Source organism: Clupea harengus, unplaced genomic scaffold (assembly GCF_900700415.2).
Source record: "Clupea harengus unplaced genomic scaffold, Ch_v2.0.2, whole genome shotgun sequence".
Classification (NCBI taxonomy): Eukaryota; Metazoa; Chordata; class Actinopteri; order Clupeiformes; family Clupeidae; genus Clupea; species Clupea harengus.
Genome location: NW_024879622.1, coordinates 48,953 through 65,119, shown reverse-complemented (window position 1 = coordinate 65,119; position 16,167 = coordinate 48,953). Strand labels below are relative to the sequence as shown.

Sequence of the window (16,167 nt, the reverse complement as noted above, 5' to 3'; positions counted from 1 at the left end):
ATACTGTTAAATCGCAGTGAACTGCGATAAGGAACATATTGTTACTGTTAGTATTATTATTATTCTTGTACCATGGGAGTCAATGGCAGCCCCTAGAACCATATGGTAACTTTTTGTGAAATTTGGCACACTCATTAAGGACAGTCCCTTCTTTATTCACACCAAGTTTCATGTCTCCCATTAGACCACTCTAGCGCCACCAACAGGTCAAATTTAAACTTGTGTTAACACACGCAACTTTTGAACCGTATGACCGATTTTCAAAAATGAGGTACCATTGGATTCCCTGGATCAAGACGAATTAAACACATCCTATGGCGTCAATTTCCGGTTATATAGATTTTCTGCAATTTCCGGTTTTATCAAAAACCTTTGAAAGGCTTCGCCTCCTACAATTTTTCCTCCAAAATTCTTCTTCAAAATCACCAGAGATGATCCTCAGACCAAGCCTCACAAAAGTAATTTTTTTGATCCTCACAACCATTTGTCCGGTACAGCCACTCATTCAGCAGAAAAGCTGCCAAACAGGAAGGGAAGTCATATCTCAGCAAATCTTTGAGATATCAACACCAAACTTGGTATGTCACGTGGAAGACACTACAACATGTTCCCATGTGCAAAAGCAACTTCATATCTTCAAAAATTATTGATATAAAGCAAATTGGATTTATCGCTAACGCTAAAATAATGCTTTACACATCCGCCGGTCAAAAAGTGATACTCTGATTCAATCACAAGTTCATATGAAGACTCTTCATATGACAGAGAATGTTTAGTACACAAATAAAGAAAACGTTGACTGTAAGATGAAAAGAAGATTTTTTGTGAATATTTTAAATATGCATGCTTTGCTAATTTCTAGGGCTTTTTCCCCAAATCCTCTGTCCCTCTAGTCCTAACCGCGCGTGCTGCAAATTCTCACACACACAAAAGGACAGGGTCCCTTGACACGCGCAAGCTTGTCAAACACACACTACATTTAAGGAAATTGTGGGATGACCAAACCCCCACTCACTCCTTAGCTTGAAGCCAAGGCCCTTGTGGATCTTGACAGTATTGCATTTCAAATTTAATATCCCATTGGTAAGTCTGCAGCATGGATTTTTCTATACAGTGACAAATTGTGAAGAATATACATTTTTCCCTGGTTCGCAATGTTTGGAGGAATCCGCCATTGCTGCTCCACTGCTATGCTGATGACACCCAACTCTACCTATCCATGAAACCTGATGAAATTGTACATTTACCCAAGATAGAAACTTGCCTGCAAGATGTAAAATCTTGGATGGCTAACAACTTCCTGCTCCTCAACTCTGATAAAACTGAGGTTATGCTTGTAGGCCCCGATCAATTGAGAATGACACTATCTAGCCATCTATCCACACTCGATGGCATCCCAACACCCAATACTAGCATCAAAAACCTTGGGGTAACTATCAACCAAGACCTCCTACTTGACTCACACATAAAACAGATCTCAAAGACATCATTTTTTCATTCACGCAATATTGCCAAAATCAAGTCCTATCCTATTAAGTCCTATCCCTCCAAGATGCAGAAAAACTAATCCACGCATTTATTACTTCCCGACTAGATTACTGCAATGCTCTCCTGTCCGGATGCAGCATCAACTCAATAAAGAGCCTCCAACTTATACAGAACGCTGCTGCCCGTACACTCACCAGAACTAAAAAATATGAGCACATCTCACCTGTACTTGCCTCTCTGCATTGGCTCCCTGTCAAAAGTAGAATTGATTTCAAAGTACTCCTGCTAACATACAAAGCCCTAAATGACCTGGCTCCAAACTACCTTAAGGAATTAGTTGTCCCCTACTGCCCTCCAAGACCGCTCCGTTCCCAGAGTGCTGGCCTCCTTGTAATTCCAAGAATATCAAAAACCACAGTAGGAGGCAGAGCCTTTAGCTACCGAGCCCCCCTCCTCTGGAACAATCTCCCTGCCTCCATCAGAGATGCAGACACCCTACCGATATTCAAATCGAGACTAAAGACATTCCTCTTCAGTGCATCCTATAGCCATAAGTAACTGCGTCAACTAAGCCTAGGGGCTGAGCAGGGGGGGGGGGACAACAAGGCCAATCCCGGCATGGAGGTTGCCCTGCCCATTTTGGTGGCGCGCCTCTCATCCCTCACTCCTGTGATGCTTTTCCATAGGGCCACTTGGTAGATAGGTAAACAGATGCTAGTGTGAGACAAAATTAAACCAAAACCTACATTGAGGGCACTTTAGAAAGGTATACTTAAAGGTAAAAAAAACGAAACATACACCTAGAATCTAGGCCAACCCTTAAGGGACAATTAAGAACATCAGAAACCCATTGGTGGACTTAAAAAAATAAAAAAATAAAAAAAAATAGATACACACCCGCTCTGCCCCTGTCCTGCTTAGTTGGGCCTGGGGGCTGAGCGAGGGGTGAGAGAGACAATGCCAGACACGGCAGGGAGGCTGTCCTGCCAGACCCGGTGGCGCACCTCTTAGTTCTCTCAATCCTGTGATGCTTTCCATGGACCACTTGGTAGATAGGTAAACAGATGCTAGTGTAAGACAAAATTACATAAACCAAACAAATCTAAACACATGTAACACAAGTAATCAACTAAACTGGACTAAAATCTAAATAATATATTAAATAATATTCCCTTACACCTAGCCAGGCAGCCCCTCTCCCTCTCTCTCTCGCTCTCTCTCTCCCTCCCTCTCCTCTCATATCACATTGCTAATGCTTATAATAATACTGATAAAATGGCCATATTGCCTACTGTAAATCTACTACCCAAAGGTATCTCCTTATCTGTTTCTGAAATAAATGTCTACTAACAAAAATGTTCTCTCTCCCTTGTAGCATGTTCCAATTGCTGATGGAAGTGGAAACATTGCTCCTCACCCCCACTACTCCTCAACTACGCATATGGACAGCCAAACTCTACCCATTCACTGTTCTTTTTCTTTCTCTCCTAATCCAGACTATCTTCGCTATGGGACGCTGCTGTAGTCTCTCCACCCGGTCTACCCGTAGAAACCCTCTGACAATTGCACCCACCGCCACCGCACTGCCGTACACTTACTCTACCTCATACCCTATGCTAGCATTTATATACAATATATCACATCGCCACCATCAACATGTTTCTCTGCTCCTACTCCCCTTACCCCTGTATCAGCAAACCTTTGAGCACAGTGTATACCCACTAAACTGGTCTTGTTTGTATCATGTATTTACCACCGGATGTCTGTATGTATATTATGTACACCTACCAAATGCAGGATATGTACAACACCTGTTTCCCATCCCCTTCTGCCACACAACCCTCCCCCATCCCCCCTTCCTATCTCCACCCGGCCGACCTCAAGCAGATGGGTCCCCCTTATGTGTCGTGGTTCTGCTTAAGGTTCCTTCCTGACTAACAGGGAGTTTTTTCTTGCCCGTGTTGCCAATGTGCTTGCACTAAGGGGGTTCAGGCTCTGGGCTCTGTAAAGCGCCTAGAGACAATTGTATTGTTATGGCGCTATATAAATAAAATTGAATTGAATTGAATTGCTTGCAGCTATATTTATTATTATTATTATTATTATTATTATTATTATAATAATAATAATAATAATAATAGTGTCAATTCTATTCCACTATGGCTATGCGATTGAGATTTTTGCTTATTTATTAATTCACAGCCATTTTCAGTGTTCGTGTAGTGCTTTTAGGACATCACAATGCCTCGTACAATCATGACTATAAATGTTAAACTTAATTGTTAATGATACAAATATTCTTGTATGTATTATTATTATTGTAATTAATTAAATATGTAGAATTGATGTGAATGCAATCACCAACGATTTCTCACAAATTCAGTCCTTAAGAACATAAACATTGCATCCGGCGCCGACGTGAGTGGCAGCCTTTCCACGTAGCTCCGTTGTCTCGAGTCTTTTTTTAGCTTTTTAAAGTTTGTTTGTCCTTGTTTACACTTTGCTTTTCATAGGCACTGTGTAGATATCTTTATATCCTATGGATACACTTACGAATCGACTGCAACAGGGCAGTCAGTACGTTGTTTACACGAGGGATCAGCTGTTCGCACTGCGGACAAGAAATCATGCCGGCAAAGTTTACCCCATACCGGAGGAGCTGGTGAGACGCTACCGTGGGAGCAGAGCTGGGGCGTTGGTGAAGGCTAGGCGCCTGCAGAAGCGGTGGAGGTTTAAACCAGCTATTCCTTCGTTTGTGATGGGGAATGTAAACTCGTTGGCCAACAAGACAGATGAGCTGGCAGCCTTGGTGATGAACGTGAAGTTGTACAGAGAGTGCAGCTTACTGTGCCTCACGGAAACCTGGCTAACCAGCAACATTCCGGACCTCAACGTGGAGCTACCCGGCTTTACTACGGTGAGAGCGGACAGAGACCTTAAGCTAAGTGGCAAACGGAAAGGTGGGGGGCTTGCACTTTATGTCAACATTAGGTGGTGCAACCCAGAGCATGTGACTGTTATCGCTGGGCTCCAAACTCAACATCCTGAAGCCTTCATTGCAATTTCGGGGGACTTTAATCATGTAACCCTGGACTCAACTCTGCCTGCTTTTCACCAGTTTGTGTCTTGCCCAACAAGAAAGAACAGGACAATTGACCTAATGTATGCTAACGTGAGGGATGCATACAAAGCCACACCACTTCCTCCCTTAGGGAAATCAGATCACAATTTGGTTTTCCTACAACCCAAATACACACCAAAAGTGCGCAGGCAACCAACCACCACGCGCTCCTTCAGGAAATGGACTCCTGAGGCAGAGGATGCCCTCAGGGACTGCTTTGAGTCAACTGACTGGAGTGTGCTGCAGGACTCTTTTGGAGAGGACATTGATGGGGTCACACACTGCACTACTGACTACCTGAACTTCTGTATGGACATTGTCGCTCCCACTAAAACAGTGCGCTGCTTCCCTAACAACAAGCCCTGGATTACCTCTAATGTTAAACATCTCCTCAACATGAAAAAGAGGGCATTCAAAGAGGGGGACCAGGCAGAGCGGAAGCGCGTACAGGGAGAGCTGAAGACCATGCTGAGAGAGGCAAAGGACTCATACAGAAGGAAGGTGGAGCAGAAGCTGCAGGAAAACAACATGAGAGAGGTGTGGGATGGAATGAAAACCATCACAGGCTGCAAGAAGAGCAGCAGCACTGTTGAGGGGGATGTGGTGAGGGCAAACCAGTTTAACCACTTCTACAACAGGTTTGACAACACAGCTCCAGGTGTTAATGACTGTCTAACACCTATTCCTGCATCCCCCCCATCAGCTGCTAACTGCTCTCTGCATGCCACAACCACCCCACCCCTCCCCCCTGCTCTGACCACAGCCAGTGTGGCCCCACTCCCTCCAGCTTCCAGCCCTCTGCCACTCTACACAGCTGCACCCCTCCCCCAGGCGACCACACAGAGCCCCCCCTCCCCCCCACCATCACGGCGGATCAGGTCACAGGAGAGCTGAGGAGACTGCGCCCCAGGAAAGCAGCCGGCCCCGATGGAGTCTGTCCAAGACTCCTCAAGGCATGCGCTGTGGAACTGGGTGAGCCTCTGCAGCATCTCTTCAACCTGAGCCTCCAACTAGGGAAGGTGCCTACTCTGTGGAAAACTTCCTGCCTCATCCCCATCCCGAAGAAGCCGCACCCCAGTGAGCTGAATGACTTCAGGCCAGTCGCTCTTACATCACACATATCTAAGACCATGGAACGACTGCTGCTTCACAACCTCAGACCTTAGGTACGCCATGCACTTGACCCGCTGCAGTTTGCCTACCAGGAGAAGGTGGGCGTGGAAGATGCCATCGTCTACCTAATGCACAGGGCACACTCTTATCTGGACAAGGGGAAAGGTGCTGTGAGAATCATGTTCTTTGATTTCTCCAGTGCCTTCAACACCATCCAGCCCCTCCGACTGAGTGACAAGCTCGTGCAGATGGGTGTGAACGCCCACCTGGTATCCTGGATCACTGACTACCTGACGGAGAGACCACAGTTTGTCAGGCTGAAAGATTGCGTATCTGAGACTGTGTTGTGCAGCACCGGCGCTCCACAGGGGACTGTGCTCTCACCTGTCCTGTTTACCCTGTACACATCAGACTTCACCTACAACACGGAGTCGTGCCACATCCAGAAGTTCTCTGATGACTCTGCTGTTGTGGGTTGTATCAGGGATGGACAGGAGGGTGAGTACAGGAGCCTGGTGGACAACTTTGTGCAGTGGTGTAGGAATAACCACCTGCAGCTGAACGCCACCAAGACCAAGGAGATGGTGGTGGATTTTAGGAGGTCTCAGCCTCCTCTGCTACCAGTCTCCATCGGGGGTGTCAGTGTGGAGGTGGTCAAAACCTACAAGTACTTAGGAGTTCATCTGGACAGTAAACTGGACTGGTCAGCCAACATAGATGCCATCTATAAGAAGGGTCAGAGCCGGCTCTACTTCCTGAGGAGGCTGAGGTCTTTCAATGTCTGCAACAAACTCCTGCGCATGTTTTACCAGTCTGTTGTTGCCAGTGTCCTTTTTTATGCTGTGGTGTGCTGGGGAGGCAGCATGAAGAAGAGGGATGCAGGGCGACTAGACAGGCTGGTGAGAAGGGCAGGAGCTGTTGTTGGCATGGAACTGGACTGCCTAACATCAGTGGCGGAGAAAAGGACATTGAGTAGGCTGCTGACCATCTTGGACAATGACCACCACCCACTTCACAGTACTATTAACGGACAGAGGAGCATTTTCAGTGGCAGACTCCTGTCACTGTCATGCTCATCGGACAGGCTGAGAAAGTCCTTTGTCCCCAGGGCCATCCAGCTTTTTAATGCCACACAGAAGGGGAGGGGGAGGGAGATGGACTTCACTGCATGAGTCTTCCTCAGTCTCCCCTCCTCTTCTCAGCTCTTAATTTTTCCATCCCACTGTCCATCTTTTTATCTTTTTACTCTTTTACTGGCTATACTAGCCCATTGCACAGTCTTTACTATTTATATCACTTTGCACTATCCTCACACACACAAGCACAAGTACTCTATCTTTGCACTATCCACACAAGCACATGAACACTATCTCTCTGCACTCTTTGCACTACTTTCCTTGTGGACATCAACACTGACACAATCAATGCACACTGTAATATCTGTATAATATCTGTATACACCCCACTCCCTGTGAACATGTTTTTCCCTATGTGTATTGTTTTTCTACTGTGATTTGTGTATGTATGTTTGTGAGTTAAGTTAAGTGTATAAGCTACTGGATGACCTAAATTTCCTTCAGGATTAATAAAGTATCCATCTATCTATCTATCTATCTAAACACTCCAATCTGGCCTATCTACGACTACTTTTCCGCATTCTTAAATCCTGAGAACGAATCCCAGATAAGAAAACTTTCATGAATGTCAGAATTGTCCCAGGAACTTTTTCTTAACTGCGTTCGAGAATGAGGTCCAATTTATCCTAATCATCCCTCCTTCTCTGTCGTGTGGAAACAGTGTAACTGACTAGCAAGCTAGTTATCAAGCTAGCCAGCTAGTAGGCTATCCAGCCACTTATCTTTACATCAGAGCTATCATTCCATTAAAGTAAGCCCAGGGTTAAATATCTAACGTACCAGGAACAACTAACCCAATACAAGAACCTCCAAACTTTTCTTTTAGCCAACTAAACGGCTGCACAATGTCATAGTCCTGCTTTTTTCAAACTATCAGAGACGACAAAAAACTATCTGAATGGCCACCACCAGTGAAATTGTATCCTCATTTGCATTGGATTAAACTTTTCCAGACTTTTTGGTTTGCTACACCCAATTCGCTCATCTACATTACAATTGCCTGTCTCCAACAGAAATGAATGGGATACAGAAATTCACTTTGCTGTCATGTGTCAGTACACAAAAAAATATTTTTTGTTGAAAACTTCACTGATATGGGTTGGTAGTATTCTTTTCTCAATGGAGTTTTACATGTCTCCAACAGGAACGACATTAGGGGCATAGGTTTTCACTTTTACCTCCCTATGCTTACCGCTCATTCACGCTCATCCACTGACAAACTGTGTCATTAGCTAGTTGTGAGGCATACTAACTTTGCAACTGTCAGTGGTATTGCCAGAGAATGTGTGGGATATGACGAGGGAGAAAATTCAAGTGCTGTTACTCCGTACAATTGTCTTACAGTTTCGCAAATAAACAAGCAATCAAGCCTCCATCACTCAACTAATATTAGCTATGGTGACCGATGGTAACTTACTAGCTCTAATGTTTCATATGAAAAAAAACAGGAATTGTGACATGAATGTAGTCAGGTTTATTTGGGCTTAAAGGTGAAATGCTGGGAGGTATTTATTATTATTATTTAAAAAAAATGCATTTCATGTGAAAATGATCACCCTACCAACCATGAAGACACAGATCAGACTCCATTGTACTCAGTCTGTATAACGGTCAGCTGAGAATCAAAACCTAAGAACCAAAAAATGTGGCCAAAGCTGCTGCTTCCTCTGAGTAATGTAGTTGAAGGATTAATGTTTGGATTTCCGCTTACTTATTATTATTAAATCTTTTTATTTGAAGTAAAAAATGCCGATATCAATAATTCAGCCATTAGCTTCTATCCACAGGTGATATCGGCATCACTGTTTATGTGTTACGAGGGAAAGGGAAAGTGTGTGTGTCTGTGTGCATATCTGTGTGTGTGTGTGTATTGGAGGTGTGTGTGTGTGAGAGAGAGACAGACGGACAGGATACTGGAGTTTCTCTATAGCCTGGTTATCGATGGTGCCTCTGCTGTTGTACACCAGGGTGCTACTGAGCAGCACGGCCAGACAGAAGATCCAGGCATCATTCTTCGGGTCGCCCTACCATGAGATTTCATGTAATTTTAATGAGGGGCATTCAGCTGGTTGTACATTATTTTTTTTAAAGTGCAGTTCACAGTATTTGCATATAATTCACTTGAATAATGTTGCTGAGGACGGCATTCTGAAATGTCTTTCTCTCTACCTCCATACATGACAACGAGTCATAAGGTTTTCTTTGTTTGACAAAATATATATGATTGAAATATACAGTGAATCGATTACAAAATATTGAGCTGGTTGATCAAACAAACATTCCCAGGGTTCAGAATTGTACTTTAATCTAGTCAGGATTCAGTTTAACTTCTTCCTAACATTGCAGTAAACAGCGTATGAGTATAAAAATATGTAAATAGTGAAATGTTGGTGTCCTCACCTTGTCGACATCACCCAGTCCTTCAGTGTCTAGCAGCAACAGCGTATGTCCTGAAACAGAGGTCATTCCATTGTCACTGACACAGCCTTCACTTCCTGTCTTACACAAGGTAACCATAGTAACATCAGTAACAATTAGGGCTGTGAAATGATTACAATTTTTAATCAGATTAATCACAGGTTTCTGTGGATTAATCATGATTAATCACATATTACCAATTTTCTCTGTATATTTTTGTGAGAACAAAAACATTTATGACAAAGGACGGATATATACATTTAACACGTTTTCTTTTTTTATTAATGAAAAAAAAAACAATGGTGCTGCAACTCAGCAGGTCTTTAGCAGTTATCTTTGCTATTCCATATGGAACATTAATATAATCTTCATTCTAAACAGAATTTGGGCTTCTTAGCCATTGTATGGTTGAATAAAAAAAAATTATTTTCTTTTTAAATCAAACAGAAATGATTTGGACTTCTTAGCCATTGTTTTTATAGGATGTTTGAACATGTTTCTCTTTTTTGTCAAACAACCATTAACCACACCATGACACAATCTAATGCCTCTAAATGCCCTTTTACAGTAGTCTAGCCGCGGCTATCATATTACGCGCTCTTTCCCTATAGTGGTCGTTTTGTCTTCAATTGCCCAGTTGCTTGCAACAGTTTGGAACTGTTGTGCACATGCCTCTGCAAAGTGGCGCTCTTCTGTTTCCATGCACGTTAGTGTAAACGACTTTAACTTCCATTTGTCGGTGATTAGATGAGCAGAGACACCCAGGTAGTTATCGTTACTCACAGAAGTCCAGTGATCCCCTGTCAGCGCCTGGTGTTTCGTAGCAGCCAAGTCATTTTACTTTTTTTTCTTTTCAGCTTCATACAGCTCGTGGATTTTTGTCATTATTGTATGTCTTCGCGGTGCTTTGATGCTCGAGTCCCCCGTTGCCACTCGCAAAACTTCGGTGAACTCCTCGTCCTCTACAATATTAATCGGTCTACAGCTTTTTGCAATCCATTTGGCAACTGTGCTAGTAAACTTTGCAAAGGCAGACTTAATGAGGGGCCTACGTTGTTCAGTGAGGGTGGTTTGGCGCATTCCACTTTAACTCCCCTCGCCGACAACCGCATGCATCGCATTGAGGTAGTACTTAAGGCTGGTATTGCTACGGTGAAACGATAACGTCTTTCCGCAGAGTGTGCATATCACTTTGGTTTTATTGAATGTTCCTTCTTTGATTTTTTTTAAACACGAACTTCCCATTACAGGGGCGAGCCGGTAACTAATGCAGATTGGGCGGAATTGTGGGTATATTGGAAGCTCATTTTGCGCATGCGTTAAATGCGTTAAAGAAATGAACTAATTAATCCTGTAATTTAATCATAACGCGTTAACGCGTTATTTTTCACAGCTCTAGTAACAATATAAATTGTAGTTACATAGTGGCTCACCACTACAGATTCTAGAGTGCTTTATTAACCATGGTTACGACACTCTTCCAGACACACATGAACAGTCACAGAGTTTCCATTGAGATCCTAAGTAGTGTCACACTGACAAATAACATCCTCTACTACTATGGTTGGGTACACAAGGATCTTTCTTCTCATTCTTATTACAGATGAAGTACAATTTACTATTTAGAAAAGTCCAAGTAAATTAAATGACCAATGAACAACATACAAACATACAAACAAATACATGACTTAAAAAAAGATATATATTTGATCACCTGTCTTAGAGGGGTGAGGCACACACCACATCCAGATGCCTTTGGTCTTAGACTCAAGGGTGCTGCCCAGAGCAAAGCCTGAAATAAACAACTTATATTTGAAAACATTAACAATATCGTCATAGCAACAAAGGCGCTAGACCCTACTGTGATGGTGTGTTTGATTTTATTTATGTATCATTGGGCCCACAAACCGTGGCTACAGATGGATTTGAATTATTTTGAAATTATCACTTAAATGAGTGGCCTCAGGAGGCACTATATACACATCACACGTAGAGATTGAAGTAGTGTACTGACAGAGCCACAATATAGGGGTGACAGTGGTACAGAAGGTAGAGGAGTCGTTTTAGTAATTGGAAGGTTGCTAGATCGATTCCCCATTCCTCCTTACCGAACACTGAACCCCTAACTGCTCCTGATGTAAAAATGCAGTTTCCTTGTACGTCGCTTTGGATAAAAGTCTGCTAAATGTAAATGTATATACAGATTAGTGAGTAAACATCGGCATGCATGTATGCTTTAATGCGTGTGGGTGTTTTTGTATGTAAGTATGCATTCATGACCTTAGATCAAGTGTGTGTGTGTGTGTAAACTTGTGCCTATGTCTATATGCCTTGTGGGCTACACCTTAGTGTATTGTTTGTGATTGTGTGTAAACTTGTAGCCTATGTGCCCTGTAGCCTCTTTGTGTGTGTGTTAGTTTGTGTGTGTGTGTGTGTGTACGTGTGGTTTACCTGACTGTTTCCCAGCTAGACGATTCATGAGGTAAGACTTGCCAGTGCGGTACAACCCCACCACAGCCACCACCACCAAAGGCTGCTGGATCCCCCTGAGGATGTTCAGGGCTGATTCCACAGTCCGCAGTCCCTCCTCTGCATTCTCAATCAAGCACACAGGTGCTGGCATGCGGGGTGGACCTCCAGACATGGCTGGTTGTAAGATGGCAGGACAACCTACAAAATTAACACCACACACAAATCTTGATTAAATTACTGTATATATTTTTGTTCTTCCATCATTTTATTGTGTGAATCTCTCATGAAAAAGACGATCCGATTCGTATCTCGATACATGGGCACGATACGATACAAGAAAAGATGCATGTTGATAAAAAACGATTCAGTACAATCCAGCACGAATCGATGCGATTCAATGCAGTTCAATAATTGAAAACACTGCGTTGTGAGAAAACAATGGACCTCATTCTCGAACATTTTCTTAAGTGTCTCCTTAAATATCTTCTTACCAACTTCGAAAGACCAACCTAATAAAATATCTCCGCCGGATTCATGAACGCCTGGAAATGTGTTCTTAAACCGCCAAAGTTTTCTTAGCTGTGCACTGATTCTTTAATTGAACACGCTTTCTCATGCACTATTCTCTCCCTTGTACGTCGCTTTGGACAAAAGCGTCTGCTAAATGACTAAATGTAATGCACCTGGACTTGCATACAGAAACGCCCCGCCAGCTCCTTATAAGGGCATGCAATTACAATGTGTGCACACTCCACAGGCAATGCGAAAGCAACTTCAGACTGATCAAAATCATGTCAAAGCGAGCACTGGTAAACCCAGACCTATTTTCACCGTTCACATACTGTATATGCAATATTGTACAATGACTGCGAAGATCTAAATTCAGATTCCCCCAGATTGGCTGCTGGTTGCTGTTGTCACTACCCGATCCTAGTCGCTACCCAATCACAACGACAGATCATGTCAGATTGCCAGTTTCAATAATGGAAGACAGAAACATTTTTGCCGAAACATGACCGTTTACTTAAAAACGAGAGAGATGGTGTCACTTTGGACTAAAAAGACGAGGTGGAGGATCACACTGTCTTTCCCCAGTTACATTTTGTAGTGCTTATTTATTTACTTACTGCCATTTGCAGTGTTCGTATAGTGCTTTTATTTATGTTAGGACATCACGATGGCTCGGTCAGCACAACAGCAGTAAAATGAAGACTGCTCAAATAGTCTGAGACAATTAGCTTAAAAAGGGTGAAAGTAAATACAACACAGACATATTGGTATTATTTGAATCATCACTTTGTATATATTGAGAAATATCAGAGGCCTTATAGTAATCTCAATACAGTATAGCATAAGAATAGACACTGTCCATAAGGGTGAAGATATATTGATGCATGTTAAATCCCATTTAGAGGGTAGAGGCTTGTAGAAAATAAATAGTTTAGACCACCTAATCAGTTTTCAGACTTGTGTTATAGCTCATACATGTGAAACAAGGGAAGTGCCCTGAAATGTTCTGTATTGTGATGTAGTAATTGTTTAATACGCTTTTACAAGTTACTGAATGCCTTCATTTTCCTTGGGATCAATAAAGTATCTATCTATCTATCTATCTATCTATCTATCTATCTATCTACTTTGGTGAAGGTCTTTTCATTGGTTGTTGAGATATGGGACAGTATTATATTTATGTCAACATAGGCTTTTGAAGCGTTGATTTCATTGTGAGGAGCACTTAAACCATTGTCCTACATGGCCCTGTTCATATTCTACTGTATCCTGGTAGATGGGAGACTCTTTTACACAGGTGCATCGCAAAAATATATGTGTATAGTCATCATGACAGAGCATGAGAGGACAGCTGTGCTCACTGAATGCCATGACAGGAGCAACCACAATGGGGTCAGGGGCACCCACAACCGTGAGGTTGCCAGTTATTGCCATAACACAGGATGTGGAGGCCTGGGTAATAATTATTCTGGAATATGATATTCCATACAAAGTTTTCGCTGCTTTTGACCCATCTGAGAAGTTGGTGTCACACACACACACACTCACACTGATAGTTGTAAGCTCACAGGTGCAGACATTGGGATACAACCCTGTCCTTTATCAATTCGCTTTTATGTAAACTGGTTTCTGATATAGGTCAGGTGCTGTCATGTCAGGTCAATGACCCCATCAAGACTGTGGCACCCATCCTCCACCCAATAAAGGTAACATTTTGCTGCCATTAACTTGAGAGTAATATGCACAGTCCTGCATAGAAAATGATTGTGTGTGATGCCAAAGTGATTATGCTACACAAGGACATGCACAAGTGCCTCTTCATTGACCTATGGACTACTGAAATCACAGGTGAAAGACTGCTCGACAGTGTTGGGGTTGGACCTGATGGGCCCCCTCACTGAGACTGAGAACAGCAATTGATATATAATGACCTTAACTGACCTCTTTGTCTGTGGTTGTGGTTGTTGCTTCTCTACCGTCAAAGTCAGGCGTTGATGCGTTGAACAATTTTTCCATTTCATAGTCTATTTCATATCTATTCAATAGTAAAACAATCCATAAAACACTTGCATTTGGTCTGTAGCCCTATCACCAAGTGTGTTTGACCAATTCAGTGCCAGTTTTATGCCCACCGATGTTTGCCCTTTCCCTTAAAGTGTTGAATGAAACTATACACCCTACTTGAACACTTGATGCACTTTCTTAAGTTATAGAGGAGGCATTACTGACTTGTGATAAAGCAATGATTTGCCAATGTTGAGACCAGGTCATCAAAAGTGGCTCCCTTTGGCCAAAGGACACATTTTCTTTCATACAAAAACTTCCAATTAATTCCCAGCCCATTCTGAGGCATATATATGAATGTATTTTAGCCATGTATTATACTAGTTTAAAGTGCCACAGAGTAGTGTGTGGCACATAGCCTAGTCTGCAGCAGTCTGCGTGTTCTTTTTGTGGTTGCATGTAGTCATGCCCACCCAAAGATGTATGTTCAATAATGGCAAAGGCATACTGAGTAATCATACAAAAACAACTGAAAGTCTTATAATGGTCATAATGTCCTTAGGTAAAAAAGAAAAGCAATTCGTAGATCATTCCATGCACTTGACCTGAAGGACATTTCACTCTTTCATCCTTGGAAAACAGCCAATGTAAATAAAGAGGACAAACAAGCCTGGAAAGATTGCACACTACCATGTCATAAGCACTGCCTCACACAGACCATCATTCCCACACAGTGCTACTGTGCTTTTACCATCTCTCGAACCCTTGAATAATAGCGATAGACAGCATTTGTTTTTGAATCCCAGTGTTATGTCAGTTTGATAATAAGGCTCCCAAAAGAAAACAGTCCATGAATTGCCCAACTAAAAATGTTTAGAATGAAACTTCCAATTTCTATCTGTAAACAATATCCAAACATTTAAACGTACAATACACATGTGTGCCCACCAGTTCATACATGTTGAAAAACTACTGACCCCTCCTGTTTTCATTGGCAAAATGGCTACATACATGCCATACTTTCATCAGGATAACTCATTTGATCATGTAACGTGACCAACCAGATATCCTTCTTTAGTGTCCTTTACATGGTGGTGTACAGCATGAGGTGGAATGACAAGCACAAGGTGGCAAGGTTTACGTTTCAAATCCACCAAGCTTAATGATGTTAAGCTTCATGTTTATTGAATTATTATTGAAACAGTGCATTCATTACTACTAACAGTAATACAAAATATTTTTTGGAAGAACACTGTTCATTAACAAATATTCTTGGGAATAACATGATCAGAGTAATAGCCCAGACAAACAATAATAAAGATCACACTTATTATGCTTGGACCCAAACCAGAACTGTCCAAGTGGTAGAAGTCACTGAACTATTCTGCTCTCCGGCAATCGTGGTAAAGGGAACATAATTAAATATTACATTAAATATACCCACATTATGCGTTAAGACAAGCCCCATATGTTGACGTTGAGCCTTATGCTGTAAACCGTTTACAACATTATTAAATATTACGTTAAATAAACCCACATTATGCGTTAAGACAAGCCCGATATGTTGATGTTGAGCCTTATGCTGCAAACCGTTTGTGTCTGAGCATGCGCGACTTGGATCGGGTAGTGACTAGGATCGGATAGTGACAGCTGTCATGGAATGATCACATTAAGAATATGTTGATACGTCATCACGTGATACTTGCGGTCGCGGTTGTATGAACCAGGAGTTGACTAACGTTAAAATAACGGTCAGTGTGGACATGCATGCGTCATTTCATTGTAAGGGTTATTAACACTCATTACAGTTGCTGGTGCCCATAATACACATAATATGTATATTCTGGTAATCTGCCATCTGATTTCGAATCTGAATCACATCACCAGTCTACAACAAAGGCTAAG

At 42.3% G+C, this 16,167-nt stretch overlaps 1 protein-coding gene across 1 annotated transcript in view; it reads right to left on the bottom strand.

Moving 5' to 3' along the window:
- The window catches only part of LOC122129286 (guanylate-binding protein 1-like), a 35,178-nt gene extending 23,219 nt beyond the window's left edge, over positions 1-11,959 (bottom strand). The window contains exons 1-4 of the mRNA XM_042704301.1: positions 11,728-11,959; positions 10,991-11,068; positions 9,259-9,308; positions 8,773-8,882 (exon numbers count right to left, since the gene is read on the bottom strand). Of these exons, the coding sequence (XP_042560235.1) occupies positions 8,773-8,882; positions 9,259-9,308; positions 10,991-11,068; positions 11,728-11,920 (431 nt within the window). The 5' untranslated portion in view covers positions 11,921-11,959. The remainder of the gene's footprint in view (positions 1-8,772; positions 8,883-9,258; positions 9,309-10,990; positions 11,069-11,727) is intronic.
- Between the last annotated feature and the right edge of the window lie 4,208 nt (positions 11,960-16,167).